The sequence below is a fragment of the Rousettus aegyptiacus genome, unplaced genomic scaffold (genome assembly GCF_014176215.1).
Source record: "Rousettus aegyptiacus isolate mRouAeg1 unplaced genomic scaffold, mRouAeg1.p scaffold_m13_p_16, whole genome shotgun sequence".
NCBI classification, from domain to species: Eukaryota; Metazoa; Chordata; class Mammalia; order Chiroptera; family Pteropodidae; genus Rousettus; species Rousettus aegyptiacus.
The window spans coordinates 40077035-40103776 of record NW_023416291.1 but is presented as its reverse complement, the minus strand read 5'-3'; the positions used below and the strand labels follow the sequence as shown (position 1 = coordinate 40103776).

Below are 26742 nucleotides of genomic sequence, written 5' to 3'. Positions count from 1 at the left end.
GCAGGAAGCCTAATATGTGCACATGATGGGGTAGTCCTGGAGCCTGCAATTCTGGAGGTTGGGTGGAGAAGAGGGGTTTAGGATTGGGGACTAAGGGAGGCTCTAGGCGCATGGAAGTGCTGAAGTACAGTGTGGATAATAAGAAAGGAGGCAGTGAGTTTGTTGTTGGAAGGTAGCTGAGGACCCAAGGCTAAGGATTGGCTGGGTGGAGTCCTCAATGACCTGTGAGTGACCCAGAGGAGAACTTCTTTGCCCTCTCCCCACACTTCTGGTGCTACTAACAAGCATAGCATTGGAAGTACCAGTGGGGTGGTGAGGAGCCACTGGGACTAGAGTATTGTCATGGTAATAGAGCCTCTCCCCGGACTCTTAGGCCGCGCGGGCCCTTTAAGGGTGACCTGCCTGGCCACTCCCAACATGGCGCGCGCCCGCTGGCCACCCCCGCCCCCCGGGGCGGCGCAGGGGGGCGCCCCGGACCTCCCCATCATGGCGGCGCGGCGGGGCTGTCGCGCTGAGGTCACGGCGGCGCGCCGGGGGGCGGGGCGGCGGGGGGAGCGATTTAAAGGGACAATGTCGCCCGAGCGGTGGAGGCGGCGGCGGCTGCGGAGGCCGCGGGACCGGCACCGGTAGCGGCAGCAGCGTTAGCGGCAGCGACAGCCGCACCTAGGAGGGGAGCGCCGAATTCCGGAGCCCGGTCGGTGGCACCGCCTCTCCGGTGAGGCCCGGCCTGGCCTGGCCTGGGGAGCCAGCGGGCGGGGCGGAGCCGGCGCGGGGAGTGGGAGGCCGGACCGGGCCGGACCAGGCGGGACCCCCCGGGGGCAGGGGGCGGGGGGCGGGGCGGGGCCTTCAGGGGCGGGGCCTAGGTCGGGGGCGGGGCCGCACAGGTGGGGGGAGGAGCGGGGGTCTTGGGGCAGGTGTCCCCCCCTACCTCGGCACGTCCCGCGGGGTCTCCCGCCCCGAGATGCACGGGCGAGGGCGCATCTCCCGGACCCTGGCCCCTCGAGGGGTACGCTGGCGCAGCGCCACTCCCACCCCTACGACCCCCCGGAGGCGTCCAGGCAGGAGCCCCCCACCCCACGCTGCCAAAGTGCTTCGAAGTTGCGATCCCGCCGGTTCCCCGCAAGCAGTGCCCACCCGGTGGGCACCCGCAGGTGCTTTTTCCGGGCCTGGGAAGGGACCCCCGCCACGACTGCCAGTCCACAGACGGGCCCCTTGGGAGCCCCTAGGCCCCCGAGGGCAGCGCCTGCAGCCAGGCCTGGAGTCCCGGCCCCGCCCCGGTTGCCTGGGCCGGGCCTCCCCACCATCTCCCCTAGGAGAGCGCCTCATTCCTGCCCTTCACTTTCTGCCGTTACCTTGAAGGTATTTATAGGTAGAGAGGACAACCCCCACCCCTACGGCCTCCCCAGGGTCCTCATTTCTGGACCAAGCGCCCCATTCGTCCCTTTTGCTTGCAGACTAGAGGGATCTTGGGAGGGTGGGGTAGAAGAACCCAGGCTGGGTGGTGTGCATGAGCAGTAATGTTGGGGGGGGGGAAGCAAAGGGGTTAATGCTGGGGTCACTTGAGGCTGCGTGTGAGGGTGAAGGGGTTAATACTTAATACCCTAAGGTCAAGTGTGGGGGGAGAGCTGGAACGTGGGAAAAGTGCAGGGGTAATGATGGAGGGACTTGAGACAGGATATAGGATCAGAGTGTAGAAGTGGCCAGCATGCATGCTAAGGTGTGGGCATGAGGTATATGTATGTGCATTGAAGTCAGGGCACTACTGGGGAAAGTGCAGAAGGGAGGCATCTGGGATTAATGCTAGAAGAAAACAAAGTGGCTGAGTGTATCAGTAAAAATGGGTAAACTGAGGCAGAACAGGATCTTGATAAAGAGAAGCATTGTCGGTGGTGAGACTGAGGCACACTGAGGATAGGAGCCATCTAGGGTACACTACGTGTGGATGGGGCCTCAGCACCATTTACTTAGCTCACTTGGGCCGGGAGATAAACTGAGGCACTGGGCTGCAAGGGTGAGGACCGGGGCTTCAAGGAAGGAGAAACTGAGGCAGAGTTTCTTTCCTACCTCTTCTAAGCACCTGTCTCTCTGCCTCCAGACCTACAATGCCTCACTGAGCCAGCCAGGAAGCTGAGTGGAGCCAAGCAGAGAGAATCCATGGATGGGCCCCTGGCAGGCGGCCTGGCCACCCCAGACCATCCTCGAGGCCCAGAGAGACTGCCTGGCCCAGCACCAAGACAAGACATTGAAGGTGGGGCCGAAGCTGCTGAGGGTGATGGTGGCATTTTCCGGTCCACTCATTACCTGCCTGTCACCAAGGAGGGCCCCAGAGACATTCTGGATGGCAGAGGTGGCATTTCTGGTAAGAGGGTGGGCCCTGTGGCCCTGGGAGAGCATCTAGCCCCGTGTTTTCAAGGCTCAGAGAAGGCCAAGTCACCCAGTCCAGCTGGGGCTGAGTTGGGATTTGGGTTCTACTTGGGTCCAGAGCCTTCTCTTTGCACTCTGCTTAGGTTTCCATTTTATAATTGTGAAAACGGAGGCCCTGTGAGCCAGTGACCTAACCAAGATCTCCCAGTGGGTGGTAAGGAGCTGGGATTTGAGCTCAGGTCTGTCTGGCTCCCTCCTTTGACCACATTCATTGGGTCTAGGTCCCCAGCTTAGCACCCCGAGCTCTCTGCTGTAAGCCCACTTGTTCCACGGGCGTTATCTGCCTCAGCAGTCGATCCTGGCTCTCGCTGCACTGTTTTTGGTGAGTCCTGTCCCTGAGCCATGAGGCTAAACAGCTTGTGCCCTCTAGTGGCTGGGGAGAGACTGAGTAATCAGGGATACCGAACGTCCCTTTGTACCTCAGTTTACCCAGGAAAAGGGGCTCTCACACCATTCCCACCTTAAGATTTGTTATTTATTAAATACTCAGCACCTACTATGTGCCAATCTCTGTTCCAGGTGCTAGGGATACACCTATAAACAAAAGAGGTACAAGTCCCTGCCCATGGAGGCCTGACATTCTAGTAGGGGAGACAGACAACAAGCAACTAACTAAATAAGGACAGGTAGAGACAAATGCTGTGAAGGCATTCAACAAAGTACCAGGCCTGTGCATAGGGAACCCAGAAACACCTCCCTGAGGGGGTGGAATTTGAGTGGAGCGTGGAATGAATGATGGGAAGAGCAAGCCAGGTGGAGGGAATGGCAGGTGCAAAGGTGAGAGGGAGCCTGGTGTGTTCAAGGACCAGGCAGGAGTCTCATGGGGCTGAAGAGTGGTGGGTACAGTGCAAGCCGATGCACCAGGCATATCTCCCTTCATCTCCTTGGCCTGCCCTGGAGGCCTTGTTTTCCAGGAACCTGTAGTACCCTGTTGGGGGATTTCTACATGTCAAGCCCTTTATGTGACTATATGTCATTCTCAAAAGAACCCTGTGGGAGGTAGCCTTGATTATTATTGTCCCATGTTAGAGTTGAAGAAACTGAGAACCTGATTGAGTTAAGTTGCCTAAGGTCACAAAGCTAGTCAGAAACCTGGCTTGACAGCCCTCATTCTTAACTACCATGCTCTGTCAAAGCATCCTTCACCTGCCCCCACTAACCCTTAGTGATGCTCGTGGTGCTCAGATATTTACAGAGCACCTTCCCAGGGCTGGGCATTGGGCACAGCCAGTAACCAAGCTCACGCATCATCTTCACCCTCATGGACCCTGCCATCTGGGATCATGGAGACAGACCAGCTATCAGGTGTTATGACTGCAATAGGGTAAGCCCAGCCTGGCCCTGCCTGGCGGGGCAGGGGTGTGTGTGTGGGGTGCATCCAGGAGTCACAGATGAGGAACAGTGAGTGAGGCAATGGGCTCCCATGTGCATGGCATTAAAGTGTCTGATGGCACCTGAAGGTATCATGCAGGGGGATGGCAGGGTGAGACCTATGGAGTATTAGTACTCAGGGAACCATAGCAATCCCCTTCTCCAAACCCTTAGTAACCAAAGCCAAGAGAGAGACAGGGCCCTGTCTCAGGTCACATGGCTGGACAGGGCACTCCCAGGATCTTAACTTTGTGGGAACCTCAGGGGATGGGCTCTGGGGTCCTGGGGTTCTCTCTAATTCTGGTTCTGAGAAATTGGGTGCTTCTTCTCTACCTGGCAAATGCTCCAGGTTGGTAGGCAGGTATGTCCTCATGGCCCCCCAGGGAATCAGGGTCCAGTGCACGTGCCTGGGGAGGAGGTGATTGTGGCTGCTAAGGGGGTCCAGGCCCACTCTTAGTGGTGTCCCTGGGCAAATGGGGGCATGGGGCAAGGATGGCTTGAAGTAGAGTCTCAGCCTGAAGGTTGGAGGAGGGCCTGGGCTTCGGACACGGCGTTTTCCCCACACCTCCTGCTGCCCTCTCAGCCTGCTCCACCCCCCTTCTCTGGCACAGGCACCTGCCCTAGGAGTCTTGTGATGTCTATAAATAGGAATTGTTTCTGGGGTTGCTGTTCCACCCGAAGCCTGGGCCCTCCCTCAGCTCCATCCAGCCCTTGGGGTCCCCCAAGGACACCCCAGGAATGTCTACCTTCAAACTTCTCCACCTGGACATGGATGCATCCACTGCCTCCTCTGTCTTCCAGTATGGCCATTGGCCTGGAAACCCCAGAGCCTTCCTGGCAGCTGCCAGGAAGGCTCACCTCAATGTTTGGCCTCTCCGGTTGGCCTCCCAGGTGCAGCCAAGGCTTGGGTGGCTAAGATGGTCCACATGGATTGATGAAGAGTCTGGTGTTGAAACTGGGGTGCCAGGGGACGAACAATGCATCATAGCTGCCCTCGTGGGGCCTCAGGCTGGGGAGGAAATCAGAACATGGAATGAACGGAGGCCTAAGGCTTTGGGACCAGCCTCCAGCTTCCAATCTGAGGTGTCTCTGAGCCAGCCCCAACCCCCACACCCCCACACAGGCACTCTTACCTCCTTCTTTCCCCACTACCACTGCCTCTCTGGATGGAGCATTTATCGTGATTTCCTTGGCATCAGTCGCCTGCCCTGTGAGACTGGGTTGGTGGCTGTTTCCACTATACCAAGGAGGAAACTGAGGCTTAGAATGGGAAAGGCATGCCCTTCTGGTCACTGCTGGGCCTTAAACTAGTATCAACTGACTCCAAAGTCTAGATTCTTGGCCACTCTGCCATGCTGCCTGTTGTGGTTCGGGCTGCTCACAGACACCCTTCTTGTATTCCCTTTCTCATTTTTAAATCTCTCAGGAACCCCAAAAGGCGGAAGTCCATGAGGGCCCCTTGGCGTAGCCACTGCTGAGGGTTGTGTCCTGGGTGCCTTGTCTGACCCATAGAGACTTCTGGATACCCACCAGCTGGGTGAGCCCACTGGCCCCCAGGTGCCTTGGATACAGGGCCCTACTTGGCCTGCTTCCTTCAAAGTCACTGCCACTAAAAATAGGAGCCTCACTGGAGCTGCTCAAAGAGGCCAACACTGCTCCCTGGCTCGTGGAATTCTTAGACAACGGCAATCGCAGAATCCTTGAATCTGGGACACCTGGAGTCTCAGAAGCAGGACGCCTGGACCCTGAGACTAGTGGCTCTACTGGAGCCTCTTGCCAGTGAACTGGTTGCCTCCTCCTGAGAAGCTCACACTTCTGATGCTTGTGGTCTTGCTCCCTTGGCTGGTCCAGGCTTGGCTTTTTCAATCATCACACCCTCTCCAATACCCTACCTGCCCCGTCCTTTCATCCTGATGCCATCCTATATGTCCAAGCATACCCCTGGTCTGGCCCTGCTCCCCATTCGTCTACAGCAGGGGTCCTCAAGCAAGGGATGATTCTGCACCCAGGGGACACTTTAGCCACATTTGGAAACATTTTTGGTTGTCATGATTGCAGGGGGCAGGGCAGGGGGCTACCGGCATCTAGTGAGTGGAGACCAGGGATGCTGTTCAACATCCTGCAATGCACAGGGCAACACCTACTAAAGAATGATTGGCCCCAAATATGAATAGTATGAAGAATGGTAAACTGCTCTGGACAACGGATTGCTATACGCCCATCAGCATCCTCACCTTCCAGAGGCCACAGGACAGTTACAGCCCTTCTCTCAGGCTCAGCAGATCAATCCTTGGGCAGTGATTACAATTTTCTGACCCTTCCACCCATCCCTGCCCAAACTTTTAATTCTTTGGCTCCTGACAGCTCTCACTGTCCTGTGCAAATTTGATGGTGGGGGATTGGAAAAAGAATGAGCCTCAGCACTAGTCCACTTCCTGGCCCTTCCTCAAATTGAAGCTAATTCAGCAATTGCATCTGTTGGGCTCTGGATGGGGTACAAGTTCCCCCAGTGTGTTAACCTTGGCCCAGGCCATTGGCAGGAGCCCTGACTGGCATGCTCACCCGCGTCAGGCGGGAGCGGTGGTGGTGGCGGACAGAGGAGACACAGGCTAGAAGCCCTGTGGTTGCTCCTGGCATTGGCTCTACAGGCGATAATGGAGAGTTGGCTCTATCTGTGCAAGGAGTCCCAGGAGGGGGACGTAGGCCTAGAATGGGGTCTGGAAGGCAGCGTTGGGACATCCATAGCTCAGGCTAGAGGGCTGTTCACTCATCATCTGGCTTGTATTGATTGAGCACCTGTTGTGTGCCAGGCACTGAATGCTGCAGTGAATGAGGCTGAAAAGGTCCCTGCCCTCAGGGAGTGCTTACATGTTATCAGGGGACACAGGCAAGCAGTTATCCAGACAATAAACCAGGCAGTTTCAAAGAGTGCTAAGGAATAAACAAAATCCGTGGCAAGAGAGAAAAATCACAGGAGCTCACTTTAGCAGGTGGCTAGGGAAGGGTTCTCTGGGGCAGAGGAGTAGCCAGTGCAAGGCCTTGAAATCAGAGGTGAGTGGGCTTGAGTTTTCAGGAGCAGTCAGTAGAGTGAGTGAGGGATGAGGAGAGAGAGGTGAGGCTGGAGAGACCTGCAGAGGTCTGACCTCGCAGGCCTTTGTAGGTGGTGGTTGCAAATCTGGTTTTTACTGTAGATATGAGCCAGTGAGTTTTTACCAGGGTGTGACTTTTAAAACTCACCCTGACTGCCCAGTGGAGACAAAGAGAGGAGGGTTTAAGGCACAAGCCCCTGGGGTTCCCCAGGAATGCTAAGGGGACTCCTCCAAAGAAACTTCTTCAAGGCTCAGGAATATAGAGGCCAAAGGCCTCTCATAGAAGAGGGGTGGAGAGCCAGCAGGGCCCTCCCAAGGTGCCCGGCAGGGCTCCCGGAGCTGGGGTACAAAGGGCCCCAGCCAGGGGGACCCCAGCCCCTCAGGGTCTCCCCTCTCTGTTGCAGATGGGCAGCCCCATCCTGGCCTCAGCGAAGCCCTCCCCCGTGCCACCTCCGCCACCCATCGGATCAGCAGCTGGTGAGTGCCATGCTGGCCCTGACCTCAGGGAGGGCAGGGGGGCAAGCAAGACATGCCCAGGCCCCAGAGAAGCCCCTGGGAGTAAGAAGGGAACAGGAGGGAATCAGGAGATCAGGAAGGAGGTGGTGGCTCCCTGCAGGCAAGCCCTTGGGCATGTGTAGGGGTTGGGGGAAGAACTGGGATGAACACAGACGGTCAACTCTCATTATCCCTGCCAGGAGCAGAGCCAGAGGGGCAGGAACCTGGAGGTTGGACCCTTGGAGTCCTCACTCTTCCAGGTGACCCTTAGAACAATGCCAGGCCTCTTTGAGCCTCAGTTTTCTCATCTGTAAAGTCCCTGAGATGCATTTTACAAACTTGCCTTGAGGATCCAAAGGATGTTGGCTAGGAGCAGGAATTGACAGCAATACTGATGCCAGTGATCCTTTATTAAAAGATGTGGCAGGTCCCAATATGTAATAATGCTCATATCAGTATTAACAGCTCTCTGTTATTGAGTGCTTACTGTGTTCTGAGCTCTCGGCACAGGTTTACCCCACTCAGTTTTTGCCACAGCCCTGTGGGTGGGGGGGGATGGTTCTATTAGTATCATGTCACTGATGGGGCTTAGAAAGTGTGATCAACAGCCCCTTGTGCAGGCAGGATCTTGAAAATGAAGGGAGATGGATCAAGAACAGTCATAGTAGGAACCACATTAGTCATGGACTGACTGGGAGCCAGGCGTCGGGCCAAGCAAAGCGTTTCCCCAGCACTGAGTTGTGTCATCTTCGCCTTACACTACATGTGGTCAAAGTTCCCTGTTGAAGGGCTATGATTGGGATCATTTAAATGACCACCTACCATATATTAAATTTTCTTTGATTATGGGTGTGAGAGAGTTCCTTAGATGTTGCCCAAGGGTGCAGAAGCTCCTGGTTCTTGGGACTCATCCCATTTTTAGGGTTGAGAACTGAGGCTTAGTGAAGTGGCTGCGCCTCCCCGCTCCTCTAACGGAGGTCAGGGTCACTGCAGCCAGAGGCTGAGTGGGGAATTGCATTTCTCCTAACTCTGCCCTTCCAAGAGTGAAGGTGCAGGGGCAGGGGAGAGAGAACTACCTCACCTGAAGCTGTTCATGCCACGGAGTTTCAGCACATTTGCTGGAAAGATGAACCTAAATAAACTAAATCATCCCAGTTTGAGGAGGACTAAGACAAAAGCACCCTAGAGCATGAGTCAGTGCCTTGGGCCCTCCGGAGGGACAGATGAGAGTTGATTGTGCCACCAGACTTAGGGACACACTTTGTGACCCCAGTGTGGTCTCTGCACACTCCCCCACACTGCAGTGGGGCTGGGCTACATGCATGGGTGCATCCTAGGAGCTGAATTTGGATTTTGGCCCAATGGCTTTGGAAGAGTCCACGTGTACTCCCCCCACCTCCCGCCCTCTAAGGTCACCTTTAGGCTGGGTCTCTGGGGCCTGTCTCAGACTGCCTCGGAGATACCTCTCCCCTGCCTGAGGAAGGGGAACTGAGGCCCATGGCTAACCTGTTCCCATTGGCACTTCCTTACAGCTGCTGGGATGGAGGCAGCCTGGACTTCCGGCCGGGTTCCCCACCACCCCATCTCCTGGGCCACTTCCCTGGCCTCCCTGGTGGCCAAGGGCCCTGGGAGCATCCCGTGGTCCAGGAGGCTGGGGAGGGCATCCTATCTGAGCGGAGGTTCAAGGACTCTGTCATTGTGAGAACCATGAAGCCCCATGCTGAGCTCCAGGGCTCTAGAAGGTTCTTACACCACCAGGGTGAACCAAAGCTCTTGGAGAAGTCCCCCCGGGGCCACTCCAGGTTGGACTGGCTCCAAGATACAGATGAGCAGGCCCCAACCCAGGACTCAGGGCTGCCCCTGGACCTACCCCCCACACCACTGCCCCTCACCTCCTTCAGGACAGTGCTGGTGCCTGTGGAAGACACCATGAAGACCTTTGATGTGGCCGTGGTGGGCACTAGAGAACACCTGACGGACCTGGAGGGGCTGGCCCAGTCATCCACCGAGTGGGGCCTGCCACGATCGGCCTCGGAGGTGGCCACACAGACCTGGACAGTTAACTCAGAGGCATCTGTGGAGCGGCTACAGCCTATGCTGCCCCCAGTGCAGACCGGGCCCTTCTTGTGTGAGTTGCTAGAGGAGGTGGCTGAGGGGGTGACCAGCCCAGATGAGGATGAGGACGAGGACCCAACTGTGTTCCCATGTGTCGAGTGCAGCATTTATTTCAAGCAGAAGGAGCATCTTCTGGAGCACATGAGCCAGCACCGCCGAGCCCCAGGCCAGGAGCTCCCAGCTGACTTGGCCCCGCTGGCCTGTGGTGAGTGTGGCTGGGCCTTCGCCGACCCCAGTGACCTGGAGCAGCATCGGCAGCTGCATCAGACCTCCCGGGAGAAGATCCTTGAGGAAATCCAGAAGCTGAAGCAGGTCCCAAGTGATGAGGGCCGGGAGGCAAGGCTACAGTGTGCCAAGTGCATCTTTGGCACCAGTTCCTCCAAGGCCTTCGTGCAGCATGCCAAGCTGCATGCGCGCGAGCCACCAGGCCAAGTTGCCAAGGAGCCCTTTGGCGGTGGCAGCCCTGGCCCTGATGCTACTGCCCTTGGTTATCAGCCTTATGGAGCTTCATCAGGCCTCAGTGCCTGCATTTTCTGTGGCTTCCCAGCACCCAGCGAGAGCCTGCTCAGGGAGCACGTGAGGCTTGTACATGCTCGTCCCCACTGGGAGGAGGATGGCGAGGCTTTCGAGGAGGACCCTGCCAACCAGCCTGGCACCAGCCAGGATGTGTATGCCCGCTTCCCTGAAGCCACTGAGGACTACTTTGGCAATGCTGAGCCACTCTTGGCCCCCTCATGGCAGGAGAACCCTGCTGGATATGACCCCAGTCTGGCCTTTGGCCCAGGCTGCCAGCAGCTGGACACAAGAGATTTCCCACTGTCAAAGCCACTCCTGCGTGGCTTGGGCCAGAGGCCTCTTGGAAGGCCAGCCTTTCCCTCACCACTAGCATCCACCCCCTATTCCTTACAGCACAGTAGTGGCAAAAATATTGTCCACCTGCAAGGGCTTCCAGCCCAACTAGGGGACCAGAGGCATCCCTGGAGTGAAGAGGAAGAGGAGGACATACAACTGGCTTCAGAAATGGACTTTTCCCCCCAAAATGGGGTCTTTCCACCCCCAGCTGTCCCCAGCCTCATCCCAGAGACAGCCCTGGAGCTGAAGCAGACTTTCCGAGAAGCCCTGCAGGCAGCCGAGGCCTCACCAGCGCAGCAGCAGCAGCTCCGTGAGATGGTGCCAGTTGTACTAGTGGCCAGGCTGGGGTCCCATATCCTGCCTATAGAAGCCAGGGCACCCCCAAGGTTGCAGCCAGAGGACTTGGGGCTGGGGGGCACCCACCCCCTGGACTTCCTACTCTTGGATGCACCACTGGGCAGCCCACTGGGGCTGGATGCACTCCTGGATGGGGACCCAGTGGTGGCGCTGAAGCACGAGGAGCGGAAATGCCCCTACTGCCCCGATCGCTTCCACAATGGCATTGGCCTAGCCAACCATGTGCGCGGCCACCTGAACCGCGTGGGCGTCAGCTACAACGTGCGGCATTTCATCTCTGCTGAGGAGGTGAAGGCCATCGAACGCAGGTTCTCCTTCCAGAAGAAGAAGAAAAAAGGTAGGAGGACTTCGCTCCAGCACCCGTCTCCTTCCAAGGCCCCCAAGACGCATGGCTGAGCAGCTGAGTCTGAACCACCCAACCCTCACTCTAAATCCTCCCATAGTACCAAGCTGGGGTGAAGTTGGGACCTCCCCCTGGGAAGATCTGGGAGCAGCCACAAAGATCACCACATTGGTGGAGGTGTGGGGATGTCCCCATATGCTGGCCCTTCCAGAAGCTGAAGGAAGAATTATAGGCAGAGGGTCAGCCCCAGGCAGGGGATTTCATTGGTTCCTTCATTTGACAAATATTTATTGAGTGAGGTCCCCTCTGTTCTGGGCATTGGGGCCACAGCAGTGAATAAAACGGCAGTCGCTGCTCTCCTGGAGTTCATGGCCTAGTCACAGCAGTTGTAGAACCCTGACTGGCTTCAGAACCCCCAGGGCTGCCTGTGAGGTATGCAGAGTCCCAGGGACCAAGGTTCTGCTTTTGGAGGTCTGTCACCAACATGAGTACCCTGGGTAGTTCTGATGCTAGCAGACATGGAGCCCACTTGGGGAGGTGCTGGTATGGTGTTTGAGAGTATGTGTGTGCACATGTGCTGGGGGTGAGGGGCAGGGGCAGACAAACCACAAAACCAGGCAGTTACGATGTTGAGTGACCAGGGCTCTGATGGGGGAAACTCAGGAAAAATGAGCTCTAGGCACGAGAAGGGTATTAATTAAACACTCACTCAAATGATTCCAAATTCACAACTCGAGAAATGTTTGAGGGTATGGTCCCTAATGCAGCAAGCTGTGTGAGGGAGGAATGTGGCAGGTCAGAAGAGAAGGCTTCTTGGAGTTGGGGGAACATAGGAGCTAATGCAGGCAGACACGTAATTAGCAAAGGGGAAGGGAGGTATCCAGGTGAGGAACAGTACCAGGTATGTGACCCTCCAAGGGTGAGCCAGCCCCAGGAGGGGAGGGCTGGGGCTGGAGAGTTAATCCCCTTTCCCTCCCAGGTAGTCCATGTCTTCTCTCTCTCCACAGTGGCTAACTTCGATCCTGGCACCTTTAGCCTGATGCGCTGTGACTTCTGCGGGGCTGGCTTTGACACGAGGGCTGGCCTCTCCAGCCATGCCCGGGCCCATCTGCGTGACTTTGGCATCACCAACTGGGAGCTCACTGTGTCACCCATCAACATCCTGCAGGAGCTGCTGGCCACCTCGGCTGCTGAGAGACCCCCCAGCCCCCTTGGCCGTGAGCCTGGGGGACCACCTGGTGGCTATCTGACCTCCCGCAGACCCCGCTTACCTCTCACAGTGCCCTTCCTGCCCACCTGGGCTGAGGACCCTGGGCCAGCCTACGGAGATGGTAAGGGGAGAGAAGGCGGGCAGGTGTGGAGCCCTGACCTTCCCCAGGAGCCAGAGGGACGGAGGGATGGGAGGCAGGCAGCCACTCCATTTTCCTGAAGGTGTTTCCAGTCACTCTACAAAGTACATTGACAACTGTCCTCACAACTGCCTTGGCGCTTAGGGCCCACTTCTGTTTTTCTCAGGGGCTGGCCCAGGGCTTCTCCTGAATCCAGTTCCACTCTTCACTGCCTGACAGTGATTTTAACATATGCTTACTGAGCTCTAGGAGCCAGATACTGTTCTAAGCACTTTGCAAACATGAACTCGTGTACGTCCTCACAGCAACCCGATAAGGCGGGTATGATGATTCCAATTTTACAGATGAGGAAACTGAGGCACAGAGAGCTTACTTAACTTACCCAAGGTCATACAGCCAGAAGTGGTGGAGCTGGGATTTGAAACTTCAAGCAGGTCAGGCTCCAGATCTTTGTTCTTAATGACATCTTCTATCTAGAGTTTGGTAGAACTTTCTGAGATGATAGAAATATTCTTTCAATATCTGTGCTATTGTACATATGGCTATTGAACACTTGAAAGGCAGCTAGTGCTATGTTAGTCCAATCCTATTGGACAGTGCAGATCTAGAATCTATATTCTAGATTTTCAATGGTGCCTATTTTGTCCGGCAGCAGTGATAATCACTCCCGTAATTGAGTGGTTGCTGTGTACTAAGGTTTCATCCCATGTATGTCGCAAAGCAATTCCATGAAGCTAAGGATTGCTGTGTCCTGTTTTATGGATAAGGAAACTGGGTCATTTGCTTTGCCACAGCCACAAAGCAGTAGTGCTAGACTTCTGAACACCCTGTTTAGTGGTCTCTCCAGTGAAGAAGGCATGGGAAATCCAGAAGTAATATTTTGGTGAAGGGGCTGGGCACTGTGGAGAGAGTGGAAAGGTGAAAGACTCAACCTTGCAAAGCCTGGCTTTGTTGGAGCCATTACTAAACCTCAAAGCCCAGGCCTCAGCAGTGAAGAGTAAACGGGATTTGGGGAATAGAGAGGGTGCCTGAACAGGGGGAATTGTCAATGGGCTGAGGCTTCCTTCTTTGTTTCTCCTGTCTGGAGCTTCCAGGGTCCTACCTAGATCTGTACTCTGGGATGGGCTTGTCTCATCTGCAAGCCCCCTTACCAGTGAAAGGCACTTGAGGGTCTGCAGAGGGGAGGGTGGAGCTATGAAAGTCCCATTTCTTCTTTGAACGAGAAAATAGTGGCTGGTTGAGGTCACACTTCGGGGAGAGGCAGAGTGGGAACACATCCTCAGGCTTCTTGCCTCTGCTGAAACTGTCCCCTGGGCATTCAACTCCCACACCTGGCTAGGTTTGTGGTGTCTTAGGGGTGGCTGGGAGGCACAGCTGGCAGTTTGTAAGCTCCAGCCCTGCCCCTTTCTTTCTCTGTCACTCCCACAGAGGCCTGAATGTCAGGCTCACACCCCTTACACACCCAGTATTCAGGTTCAGCTCTGGCTAAGCTGTTTCCACCTGAAGACCAATGCACCGGACCCCCAGTTAGTACTGAAGGAGGCAGCTCATCATTTGGGTGTGATCAGTCTTTCAGTGAACACTGGGTGTGGGGAGTGGCTGAGGAGATCCTGGGAGCCTTGCCTTGAGGAAGGATGCCCAAGATTAAGACTAGGTCTGGGCAATGGCCCTGCAAGGGTGTCTTAAAAGCCTCTTCCACCTCTTCCTAAGTGGGCTGTAGGGGGCGGGTGCCAGGTTGGGGGCGGGGCAACAGTCAGGTTCTGGCCCCACCCAACTGTCAAGGAAGGGCGGGGGGGGGGGTGGAATAGGCTTGGTGTTAGGGATAAACGGGTTTTACTAAAAATGTGGTGCTGCCTGAATGGGGAGTTCTGTAGGACTGTGGGACAGTGATGTCAGCACGATGTTGGGGCTAGGGGAGAACGGTCCTCGTCGTTGGGAATTCAGGATCCCCGACGCGGAGGGGAGACTTCCAGGGAACGGAATGGATCAAGGTCCTGGGGTAGGTCCTAGCTCCGCCTGTCGTGGATCTGGGAGCCTGGTGTAGATGGATGATTCCCATCCTAGCCTTAGGGCTGTCCGGGGTGGGGGACAGTATCCCAGCCCATCAAGGCCCGGACTAGGGTGGCGGTTGACGGAGGGGTGGAGCGTGCGTGCGTGCATCCGCGAGCCAAGGCGCGGGCAAGGCCGGGACCAGGACCAGGGTTTCGCTCCCGGCGCTCGGCGCTCGGTCGGCCTCCCTGGGCGCGCCCCGAGGGGCGGGGCGGAGCGGGCTCGGCTGTGTCGCTCGGTACTCGGCTGCTCCCGCCTGGAGCGGCCGCCCCGCGTGCGCCGGAGCCAAGATGGCCGCCTCCACCGCCCAGTGCCGAGTGACAAAAGCGGAGAGCAAGGCGGCGGCGGGGCCGCGCGCGGGAGGTGCCCGGGAGCGCGCGCCTGCGGGGGCGCCGCCGCCCGGCCCCCCGAGCCCGGGCCCAGCGGCCCTCCCGGCGCCGCCGCCGCCCCCACCCCCGCCGCCGCCGCCGCCGCCGCGGGACGGGCCCAAGGCGGAGCCGGAGCCCGGGCCCGCTCCCGCGCTGGGTAAGAACCTGAGCCGGGGAGGGTGCTGGGAGGGCAGAATTGGCGTCCCACCCGTTCTCTGCCGCCGCCGCTTCGGACGCCCGCCGTCTAGTCTCCGGGACCCCCCATCCCCCCAGACTCTCCACTCGCGCGGGCCCCGGGCCTCCTGTCGCCGCTTGCAGGGTCCCGTGCTACAGAAACATTCGTCTCAGCCCCCCCCCGTGGGACCCTCGTCCCTTCTGACAGATGCTCCTTGCTCATCTTGGAGCCCCGGTAGCGTCTCTCTCCACAGTTCCGGTCCCTCCAGCGCGGAAACCCACTTCATGTCACTTCAGCTCTGACACGGTCCCTTTCCCATCTGACAGACGCGCCCACTTCACCCGGAGACTTTGACAAAGTCCTCGGTGTCCCAGCCCTGGTGGCCCCCTCTACCTGCCTTTTCCTTGCTTCCATAGGAATCAAACTGAGCAGGGGATCCTAGGCTCCCCACTCATACCAGTGAGTGCCTCCACAGCCCTGACACACTCACTGAGTGTTTCTTCACACTCAGAGCGCTGTCCATGCTGTAAGCGCTAAACCTGGGGCTTAGTAGTCCTCTCAAGTCCCTTTCTCTGAAAAATTAGACCATGAAAATGCACCGTGATTCTCTGTTCTCAAACACAAATCACTCAAGGAAGTTTACTGGACTGATGGATTCTTCACGAACTTTCTACAAAGTTCTGTGATTTCCACTTTGCCTATCCCCAGTCAGATCCCTGTTGGTCCAGAAAGGCTCCCTGTTCTAACCTTACCGTATTCAGGGTTCAGCTTGTGATAAGTAGGCCAGCACCAGCTGTTTTGTCTGGTTGGAGACACCCCACAATTCCCTTGGAGACTCTTTCCTGTCCTTGGCTCCCCACCTCAGCATTGCCTCTCTGGTCTCAGACCCTGGCCATCTCTTACCAAATTCCCCTGCTGACTGCCTCAACCTGCCCCCAAGACTGACAGATGCTCCTCTCTTCTGCCCAGAGAGAGATTTTCTCTGAGATCTCCTAGATTAGGAGTCTCGACTCAGACTAATACTGCGTTCTCTGACCTGGATGTGCAGAGACTGTGCTGAATGCTACTCCTGGTTTCTGCCATTAGTGGGCAGCCTTGATGTCCCCGTGTCATACTGGCTCTGGGGGTTATGAATGGAACCTCAGCTTTCATGGGGTGAACTACCTCCCAGAGTGAGAGCAGGCACCAAGGGTGAGGAAGAAGGCACCGCCTACCACCTTGCCCTCACTGTCAGTCCTTAAAGAGGTAGACAATCTGGCTTGCCTGGGCTGAGCCTGTCTTCCCAACCTCACAGGCCTGAGTTCTGAGGAAAACACCATGGTGGCCATGGACTTGGGCTCTCCCCAGCTTCCCAAGAAGAGTCTGCCTGTCCCCGGGCCCCTGGAGCAGGTGGCCAATCGACTGAGCAGCAAAGTGGCTGCAGAGGTTTCTCATAGCAGCAAGCAAGAGCTGCCGGACCTCAAGGGTGAGTGGCCCAGGTGGCAGGGTGGTGGTGCTGGCCAGTCTGGTCACACTCACAGGGACCTCTCGCGTCTGGGGTTTAATGCAGGGCCCCCGGTTGGCCACAGCTTTCTCTCTGGCACCCCAAGGCACCTTGGAGATACCCAGCTGTCTCCTCTCTTGAGCTGCTGCTGCCCTGGGCACACATGGCCTTGGGTAAGGGAGGGGCATTTGGAGAGGTAGTGGGCATGGTTGTCAAGGGCTCACTCTCAGACCTGGTTCATTGGCTGACTTTGACCCTCATTAGCATTTGATCTTTCTCATGACGCTGCTGTGTCTGAGTGTTGATTTTCAGGTTGTTATTGAGTAGTGACAGGCACGGAGCTGGCCTCCAGGGATATGAGAGATGGCCCTTGTCCTTGGGTTTGTGAAGGTGGTCTCTGGTGTCAGTGGTCTCTGAAGGTGGTCTCTGCCTGTCTCAGGCAAAGCAGCAGAAAGGCAAGGATAAGGACTCTGCAGAAGAGGTGCAGGGCACCACAGGGGCTGTGGGTAGGGCCTCCAACCCAGTGTTTGGGGCATGAATTGAGCAGCAGACAGTGTGGCCAGGACTTAGCTCTGTTAAGCATGTGGCTGGCAAGTCAGCAGTTGCATGAAAACCTGTTGCCAGGACACTGGTATATTGGAGATCTAAAAAGTGTTCCACTGGCTGGACCACAGAAGGACTCTGCCTCCTGCTATGTGCCCTTGGGCACAGCTCTTCTCTCTGAGACTCAGTTTCCTTATCTGCAAACTGTACAGGCCAATTCCTGACTCATTAGAGTCATTTTAAGGATCACGGGGGCTTGATAGAATCAGCGCCTTTGCAGGGAGTTTGGGTGAGTGGGAGCCCCAGGGGAGAAGAAATGGGAGAGCAGAGCCCACAAGGCCTCACAGCTGGCTCTCCTGGCCTTCGTCTCACCCTCAGCCCAGAGCCTGACCACCTGCGAGGTCTGCGGTGCCTGCTTTGAGACACGCAAGGGCCTGTCCAGCCACGCACGGTCCCACCTGCGGCAGCTGGGTGTGGCTGAGTCCGAGAGCAGCGGTGCCCCCATCGACCTTCTCTACGAGCTCGTGAAGCAGAAGGGCCTGCCCGACACAACCCTCGGGCTACTCCCGGGCCTGACTAAGAAGTCCAGCTCTCCGAAGGAGGTGGTTGCCGGGGTTCCCCGGCAGGGCCTGCTCACTCTGGCCAAGCCCCTGGACATCCCTGCCGTCAACAAGGCCATCAAGTCACCTCCTGGCTTCTCAGCCAAGGGCCTGGCCCACCCACCCAGCTCCCCACTCATCAAGAAGGCACCACTGGCCCTGACGGGCTCCCCTACCCCCAAGAATCCTGAGGACAAGAGCCCCCAGCTGTCCCTGAGCCCCCGGCCAGCCTCCCCAAAGGCACAGTGGCCTCAGTCTGAGGACGAGGGGCCCCTGAACCTCAGTGAGTTTGGGTCCTGGGAGTTGAGGGAGGTCTTGGCACTGGGAGAGCAGGGCCCTCAAGTTGGGCTATGGGGCCCAGGGTGGGGGCAACAGGGATTGCAGCTCCTGTGTCCTGGGTTGACTGGGTCAGTGTTGGTGCTGTGTCTCCTGTTGGGCTGGCTGTGCTGCATATTATCACCTGTCTCCCACTTTGCTGTTCTTCCCCTGGAGGCCTGGCTACAGCTGCTGAGCCAGCTAGGGTCACCCTTGCCACTTAAGAGTAGCTTTTGGCCTTCTCTGGGCCTGAGGGTTGGGGCAGGGAAGGTAACCAGGGCTCCAGTTGGGCATCTTGGGTCCTGCAGGTAGACAAGTGGGCCACCTGACAGGAGGTCCTATGGTTGGTCCTATCTTAACATGATCCTGCCCAGCAGTGCTGTGCAGAGGCACCTATGACTGTGCTGGGGGTGGAGCTGTACCTCTGGGCTGCTGGTAGGCCTGGCTAGGTGGAGTGTGGGAAGAAACCTCTAGGCACAGTGAGCAGGTTTAACTCGGGAAATCAGGCCTTCCCACACATTGGTGGCCCCTAGACCCTGGGGATGAGCCCAGGGTCTGGCCCTCCACTTAATGGGGCACCCTAGTTGGCACCTCAGGTTCCAATAAAGCTGCTTTCACAGTCTGTGCTTTTAGGAGCAGAGCCCTGAGTAGTTGTGCCTTCAGCTGCATGATGGTGGGCAGCTGGGTGGGGCCTTGCTTTGTACCTGCTACGCACCTTGTATAGCTCCCATAGCTGGGGTCCCAGGGACAGGGGCCTGGGAGCATCAGATGGGACCCCTGGAATTAGGCCACTGCCTCTCTACTCCACATCCTTGAGTTCTCTACACTCACCTTAATGCCAAAGGCCAGGCAAGGAGGAGGGCTTCCTGCCTCCTAGAACCTCTTAAAATCAACCTGCGGCATGAGTCTTGGCCCCTGGATGGCCTGGGCAGCTGAGAATCACACCAGGCCCTCCTGCCTCAGTCCCCCAGGGCCGGCCAAGGTGGCGGCCGTGAACCCCCCCTGTGTTTTGTCTCCGCAGCTTTAGATAGTGACGGGGGCAGAGAGCTGGACTGCCAGCTGTGCGGTGCCTGGTTTGAGACCCGCAAGGGCCTGTCCAGCCACGCCCGCGCCCACCTGCGCCACCTGGGCGTCAGCGACCCGGATGCCAAGGGATCCCCCATAGACGTGCTCCACGGGCTCATCAGGAGGGTCGGCGTCCAGAATCGCCTCCCACCCGGGCGCGGCGTGCTGGCCCAGCTGGGGCGGCCTCCTCCCGCCTCCACGGCCCTCTCCTTGCTCCCCCCCCCACCGCCGGCCAAGAAGGCCAAGCTGAAGGCCGCGGGTACGGCCAGCCCCTGGGGGAAGCAGGACCTCTCAGCCGCCGCAGCCGCCGGCATTTTCTGGGCCTCTGATGTGGAGCCGTCTCCTCTCAACCTCTGTAGGTTCTCGCTTCAGCCGCCCCCTCCTCCCTGCGGGCCCTGGAGCCACCCCCCCTGGGGGGGTCATGGTCCCCTTCCTACTCCTTCCCTGCTGGGGAAGGGAGTAGACAGGGGCTCTTAGCAGTGGGCTGGTTCTGCCCAGAGATCTTGTTAGCAGTCGGCTGTTAGGCCCTCTCTCTTGGCCTTTGACTTCCATGACTGTGACCTTCCCTGAGAATGAAGGCCAAGGGTGGGGTGCTGCCCGTTGGTGTGGAAGGTGCCCATGGTTGTCCCTGGTCTGGATGGCATGTGGCACTTAGGCTGCCACTTCCTGCCCTCCTGCCCCAGTCCTTGTGGGGATCCGCAGAGTGGTGGAGTCTTGGTTCTGTCCTTCTCTGCCAGGACTGAGGGCCCATGGCTCCCAGGAGCCTCCCCTCACTCCTGCCAGTTGTCAGGCCCCTGCCCCACTCCTCAGCTCCCTGGCCTACACCTGCCCTCTACCACCACCCCAGCCCGTGGGCATGCTGCTGCCCATGCCCAGCCAACCAGGAGACCCGCAGGTAACGATGCTAATGGTGCCCATGGTGCTAATTGCCCCTTTCTCCTCCTGCTGCAGCCTCAGGCCCAGAGCCAGCTCGTGATATCCGCTGTGAGTTCTGCGGAGAGTTCTTCGAGAACCGCAAGGGCCTGTCCAGCCATGCACGCTCACACCTGAGGCAGATGGGTGTAACAGAGTGGTACGTCAATGGTTCACCCATCGACACACTGCGGGAGATCCTCAAGAGACGGACCCAGGCTCGGCCCGGTGGACCGCCCAACCCGCCAGGACCCAGCCCGAAATCCCTGGCCAAGGTGGTGGGCAGCGGAGGTCTGGGCAGCTCTCTGGAAGCCCGCAGCCCTGCAGACCTTCACCTCTCGCCCCTGGCCAAGAAGTTGCCACCACCACCAGGCAGCCCCCTGGGCCACTCACCGACCTCCTCTCCTCCTCCCACGGCCCGAAAGATGTTCCCGGGCCTGGCTGCATCCTCCCTGACCAAGAAGCTGAAGCCCGAACAAATGCGGGTGGAGATCAAGCGTGAGATGCTGCCGGGGGCCCTTCATGGGGAGCCGCACCTGTCCGAAGGTCCCTGGGCAGCGCCGCGGGAAGACATGACTCCCCTGAACCTATGTAAGTGTGACCCTGGGGCAAGGCAGGGAGAACAGATAGGGGGGTCGCCTCCTCCCACTTGGGGATACCCAGAGGGTCCAGAGTTGAAATAGAAGGGAGGACACACAAGTTCAGAGGACAAGGGGCTAATTGTGTGGCACTGCTGTGTGCATTTCTAGCTGAGCTGCTTCTTGATTCTTCTTCATTCTTGCATTCAGTGATGGCAAAAAGATTTTATCTCTTGTGCCATCATCAATCGATTAGTATTGGCTGCCAACCAGATTCCCAGGGAGAAAGACTACAGGGGTCCATTAGTGATGTCTGCCATGGGCAGGACTATAGACCCACCAGAAGTGGGTGTCTAAACCATCTTTCTGACATCTGTGGTCACTAAGGGCTTGACATTTGGAGTTAGGTTCAAGTTAGGATCACAACTGCTCTACTGCCTACCAATATGTGAACTTCAGTAAGTTTCCTCTTTTGAAAGATAGCGAACAGCATGATCCCTACTCTAGCGTTTTCTGAAGTGGTATAAAACGCTTAGCATGGTGTACCTAGTTAAACAAAGCTATGTGTATGCAGTGGTTGTAATGTCCCTATCACTCATTTTTCTCTTGAGCTGTGTTGGCTGACCTCCTGCTGTGTGCCCAGCATGTGAGATGGCCTTAGCACTCATCATTTGATTTCCTGCCAGCTGCTCCAGGCTCCACTTTAGGCTGTCCCAGTGACACTGGGGGGTGGAGGTTTCCATTTGCAGAGCAGGAAACTGAGGCTCAGGGGAAGTGGCTGGCCTAGTATCGCACAGGGTCATAGCCGTGCTGGCATCTGAGCCCAGGATCAAGGGAGCACTTGCTCCTTAACACGTCACCATATCACAGGGAGTTTTCTTGAAGTCGGCTAGAATTTGAAGTTACAGAACAAGCAGAATGGCTGAACGTACAAAAGGGCCCCTGGAGGCAGATGAGGTAGCAAGTCATTTGGGTCTGGGGCTGCGTGGATAGGGCAGCCAGGCACTTAACACTGACCTTGAGCTTGGATGCTTCCTGCCAGCAGCCACTGCCCTCTTCTTTCCCCTCCCCTGACCCTGTACAGCATCCCGGGCAGAGCCAGTGCGTGACATTCGCTGTGAGTTCTGTGGTGAGTTCTTTGAGAACCGCAAGGGCCTGTCCAGTCACGCACGCTCCCACTTGAGACAGATGGGTGTGACTGAGTGGTCTGTCAATGGCTCACCCATCGACACACTGCGGGAGATCCTTAAGAAGAAATCCAAGCCATGCCTCATCAAGAAGGAGCCGCCAGCCGGAGACCTGGCCCCTGCTTTGGCTGAGGAAGGGCCCCCCACATCAGCTCCTGGGCCTGTGCAGCCTCTCTTGCCGCTGGCACCCATGGCTGGCCGGCCGGGCAAACCAGGAGCCGGGCCAGCCCAGGTACCCCGCGATCTCAGCCTTGCACCCATCACCGGTGCCAAGCCCTCAGCCACCAGCTACCTGGGCTCAGTGGCAGCCAAGAGGCCCCTGCAGGAGGACCGCCTCCTCCCTGCAGAGGTCAAGGCCAAGACCTACATCCAGACTGAACTGCCCTTCAAGGCAAAGACCCTCCATGAGAAGACCTCCCACTCCTGTAAGCAGCGGGTGGCAGGGTCCCGGGAGGGCATCTGCCGGGGCCTGCAGGGCCGGGCACTGTCACAAGCATGCCCACCCACTGTGGGGGTCAAGGCACCAGTGGGAGGCGGGACTGGCTCCCGACCTGGGCGGCGCCTTCTGGGTATCCTTGCTCCCTTGGGGCTGAGGCTCAGCAGCGCCCCCTCTGCCTGCAGCCACCGAGGCCTGCTGTGAGCTGTGTGGCCTTTACTTCGAAAACCGCAAGGCCCTGGCCAGCCACGCGCGGGCACACCTGCGGCAGTTCGGCGTGACTGAGTGGTGTGTGAACGGCTCACCTATTGAGACACTGAGCGAGTGGATCAAGCACCGGCCCCAGAAGGTGGGCGCCTACCGCAGCTACATCCAGGGCGGCCGCCCCTTCACCAAGAAGTTTCGTAGTGCTGGCCATGGCCGTGACAGCGACAAGCGGCCACCCCTGGGGCTGGCACCCGGGGGCTTGGCTGTGGTGGGCCGCAGTGCTGGGGGTGAGCCAGGGCCGGAGGCTGGCCGGGCAGCTGACAGTGGTGAGCGGCCTCTAGCAGCCAGCCCACCAGGCACTGTGAAGGCCGAGGAGCACCAGCGGCAGAACATCAACAGTGAGTGTTTGGGGGTGGAAGGTCGTGAGGGCGGCGGGCACTGGCAGGTCCACTTGGCTGCCCCTTAGGTTCTCTGCTGTGCTTCTGCCCTGGTGTCACTTCCTCAGTTGGTTGCTCACCCATTTACTCATCCATCTGCCATCCCAACTGTCACTGGGCCAGGTGGCATCCAGTCACCAGCTGGCCTGTCTTACAAATCTCCACAGTGACCGCTCATCATTTGCTGAAGGCAGCAGCCTCTCCTGGGGCCTCGCCCTCCAGCTATCCTCCATTCTTCTCCTCCCCTCTCCCACCTCAGAATTTGAGCGCCGACAAGCTCGCCCTGCAGATGCCTCTGCAGCCAGGGGAGGTGAGGAGACCAATGACATGCAGCAGAAGCTGGAGGAGGTGCGGCAGCCCCCTCCCCGGGTCCGACCAGTCCCCTCCCTGGTGCCCCGGCCTCCCCAGACGTCACTGGTCAAGTTCGTTGGCAACATCTACACCCTCAAGTGCAGGTATGAGGCCCCTGGGGGAGGGAGGGAGGCCACTCTCCTGGAGCTTGTCTACCTAGAGCCTCTGAACAGTACAGGGGCTGCTTGGGGTTTGGAGAGGAAGCCTTAGAGATGCCCAGGGCAGTTTGGGTCCAGGCTAAGGGCTCTTCACAGAAAGAGGTGCCTCAGAGCCTTGGGCTGGACCCTGAGTTTTGCAAAGTCAGTGAGACCTTGACACTTAGCAGCTTAGTGACCTTGGGCAAGGACTTCCTGTTCCACGCCTCAAAGTTCCTATATAGTAGGATTGACAGCAGACCTACCTGATTGATTTGTTATGGGGATTAATAGAGTTGAACGTTTATAAAGTAATCAAACTGCCTGGCACACGGTAAGCCTTCAGCAAGTTTCTGCATGATTAAGAAAAGAACAGGTCTTAGTTCATTCTTATCAAAGTCCAGGTAAACATCAGAGGTAGAAAACTGGGAGTCTGGGATGTGAGGGGGTCAACTCAGGTCACATAGGCCAGGTCAGAAGTAGGATTTGAACCCAGGTCTCTGCAGCTACGAGCTTAGATTTGGGTCCCCTGTGCTATGAGATCTCCCTGAAGGCTGCAAGGGCAGGGAGCTGGTGACTTGGATGCATGAGCAGGATGGGTGCAAGTTAGTGCAACCCCCTTTTCTCCAGCTCCATCTTTTCGTCCTGGAGCTTGGCGGAGCAGAATCTGCTGCTCTGTGTTCTCTCTGATCAGTGCACATGCCCAGTCAGGTGGAGGAATGCTTGGGAAGCTGGATAGCCTGCACCCAGCACTGAGCCAGCAGAATGCCCTGAGCATAGAGATGGGGACTCCAGGAAACCCCACCAATACCCCCCATGAAAGATAGAGATAGCTGTCCATGGGAGAACATCTGGTTTTTGGGCCCCTTTCCCTCAAATCCTGGGCTTGCTCTGTCCACACTGAGCAGCAGCAGATGTGTCAGACTCTTAGAGTGTGGCTATGCTACCTATTCACCTCTTCTTCTGGCACTGGCCACTCCTTTCTCTCTCTGTCCCCCACACAGGTTTTGTGAGGTGGAATTCCAGGGGCCCCTCTCCATCCAAGAGGAGTGGGTGCGGCACTTACAGCGGCACATCCTGGAGATGAATTTCTCCAAAGTGGACCCTCCGCCCGAGGAGCCCCAGGCCCCACCGTCACAGACAGCAGCGGCAGAGGCACCCTAACACAAAAGCATTCCAGATCCCTCTTTTGCCACCTCTGTCTACTCCTCCTCGGTCTCCTCCTCCTTCTCCCTCTTTCTTTTCCGTTCCCAAAGGAGCAAGCCAAAACCTCAAACCGGCACCCTCAGGGTCCGGGCACACTACAGCCGGAGCACCCTTCCCCTCAGCCCGAGGACTCTGGGGCCACACCCAGGGCATCTTCCTTCAGCCCACGCCCACCCAGTCCAGTGTGGGCAGCAGCCAGGTCCCTGGTGGCAGGAGATCTCGTCACAGGGGAGGAATACCAGCGCTCTCCTGAATCTAGCAGCCAGGTGGGGCTCTGTTTGCCATCCGTGGCCATTTGCAAAGACCCCAAAGACCCCCGTCCTTCTTGCCCTCGTTAATATCTTCTCACACGCACACACGCGCGAATACACACACAGGCATGCACGCACACACGCACCTCGTGAGAACCCGGGATCTGCCCCAGCCCCCCAGTTCCCGAGTCAACAACCACGTCATGCCACGGTGCTTGCTCAGGGGAAGGCACGTTCCCTCTGCTGGCCCACTGGGGCTTGGGAGCCTCCACTGAGCCCACAATGCCACGGAAATCCTTGTTGGCCATGCTCCCCCCAGAGGGGCCTTCCTAGCTGGGAAGAGCTCAGAGCTGACAGCTGCCTCCTGCCATGTCCAGGCCCCCCAGAGCCTCAGGGGCTCCGGGCCCTGGAGGGGTGGGGGTGGGACTCTCCTTCCCCACCTCCACCCCCCTCTCTCTTTTCACTGTTCCTTTCTATGTATAGCTCCCTAGACCTTTCACTTTTTTAAAAACGCGTTTTGTGTAGAGAATAAGGAACGTGGATCTTTTTATTTTGCAATCCTGGGCCAGCTAGAAACCGGGAGCTGATCAATCTTTTAACTTTTTTCAGTGGCCACATTTTGGTTATCAATGTACCTAGAAGTATGTAAATTAGATTAAATTTCTCTTCTGGAAACACCCCTGGGCAGGCGGCCAGCGTGTGTTTTTCTATAGAATGGACAGGCTGGCATCAGCTGGCAGCTAGGACTGGGATCAAGTAGCCTCCTTCACGCAGAGCCCCCAGAAGCCCCGGGTTTTCCCACTGGCCACCAAGCCTACCAGACTCAGCTGCGAATGAGCCCAAGTTCCCACCTATTGACCCTCAGTGACATGTTTGGGGGCTCTGGCCAGCTGGTGAAGTGGCTCCTGCGAGCAGAGGAGTTGATCCAGGAAGGAAGTCAGGATGGAGAAGGGACAGGCTGAAGGGCTCTCTGAGGTAGGAGCTATCTAGCAATAGTGTGGGGGACCTGCTAAGGGAGGGAGGAGCGCAAAGCTGCTGGGAGCCTTCAGAGAGCTGGGACTGGCCTGCCCTCAAGACATGTGACGTGTCGGGAGTTACATGCACCCTGAACCCCAGTAACACAAAGGGGAAAAGGGAGCTGCTGGCTCCTCTGCGATGTTATTTATTTTCTCACTCTGCAAACGTTTATTGAACATTTCTGAGCTTTTAAGAGATTTTGTTGGCTGCTCCTTGTTTAGTGCATGTGGTTTTTCAGCTAATTGTTTTCACTTAAACAGCCAAGGGCTGGAAAGTGGGAAAGACCTCATGAAGTGTAGACAGAAGAGGCCTCTCTAGCCCCCAATCCTGTTACCTTGGCCCCCACTGTGCACCTACCTGGAAGGGAGGGGCCAAGAAGCTGTGACAACATGCCCACAGGAGTTGTCTTAGTCTGCTCACTTGGCTTTTTTGCTTGTGGGAGGTCAGGGCACATAATTTGCCTGGTGAAGGAAGGCCTCAACCAGTACTGTCATTCCTACATTGTGGGTGGGCATGTCTGAGACTTCGAAAGCAGCAAGATTTATCTCTTGGGATGAAAGCTGACCGAAAGGCACTTCGTTCCGTTTTTTACACATTAGCGAAAAAAGTATAAAAGTGATAATAAGCTGGATGTTTAAAAAGTTCAGATGATGCAAGAACTTATAAAGTAACATGAGAAGCCCCTCCTTACCTACAATCTTGTAATGATAGCTTTATGAGTCCTCGAAAGGGTCACATACAGTTTTTACTACAGAGAAGTCTTTTCCTAAAACTTCTGGGCATGCCCCCTACTTAAGCTGTTCTGTTCAGAGGCAAAGGGTTGGATGTTAAAAATCATCAAATAAGGGTAAAAATGATGGCTGTGTTATGTGCCATGAAGGAAGCTCCCCAGAAGAAGTTCCAGGGGACTGCTTTAATTTGGAAGACAGGCAGGTGTCCCTGAAGGTGATACAAATGAACCCCAAAGCGGAAGTGCATATCAATTGGTTTTATGTGCTGCTTATATGGAGTTTGTCAATGCATCATAGACCTTG

General features: G+C 57.1%; 1 protein-coding gene across 19 annotated transcripts; it reads left to right on the top strand.

The window, feature by feature from the left end:
• Window positions 1-558: 558 nt before the first annotated feature.
• WIZ (WIZ zinc finger) lies at window positions 559-25376 on the top strand. Of its 19 annotated transcripts, none has more exons than XM_016157716.2 (13): window positions 559-715; window positions 2096-2359; window positions 7289-7361; window positions 9281-11040; window positions 12054-12377; window positions 16282-16452; window positions 17392-17895; window positions 18949-19347; window positions 19944-20495; window positions 21567-22094; window positions 22291-22710; window positions 23009-23204; window positions 24239-25376. In XM_016157716.2, the coding sequence occupies exons 2-13, from the start codon at window positions 2155-2157 to the stop codon at window positions 24396-24398; spliced, it is 5292 nt and encodes a 1763-aa protein (XP_016013202.2). In that variant the 5' UTR covers window positions 559-715; window positions 2096-2154; the 3' UTR covers window positions 24399-25376. The 19 variants fall into 19 exon arrangements, with proteins under 19 accessions (XP_016013202.2, XP_016013195.2, XP_016013200.2 ...); XM_016157709.2 differs by having other exon boundaries at window positions 8912-11040; XM_016157712.2 differs by having other exon boundaries at window positions 573-694; window positions 8912-11040.
• The last annotated feature ends 1366 nt before the right edge of the window (window positions 25377-26742 follow it).

What these genes read in the sequence shown, in the direction of transcription:
- WIZ (XM_016157709.2), top strand. Translation starts at nt 2,155, where the DNA reads ATGGATGGGCCCCTGGCAGGCGGCCTGGCCACCCCAGACCATCCTCGA. An exon ending in CCAGAAGAAGAAGAAAAAAG is followed by an intron (nt 11,041 to 12,053) that starts GTAGGAGGACTT and finishes CTCTCTCCACAG; the next exon opens with TGGCTAACTTCGATCCTGGC. An exon ending in CGAGGGGCCCCTGAACCTCA is followed by an intron (nt 17,896 to 18,948) that starts GTGAGTTTGGGT and finishes TTGTCTCCGCAG; the next exon opens with CTTTAGATAGTGACGGGGGC.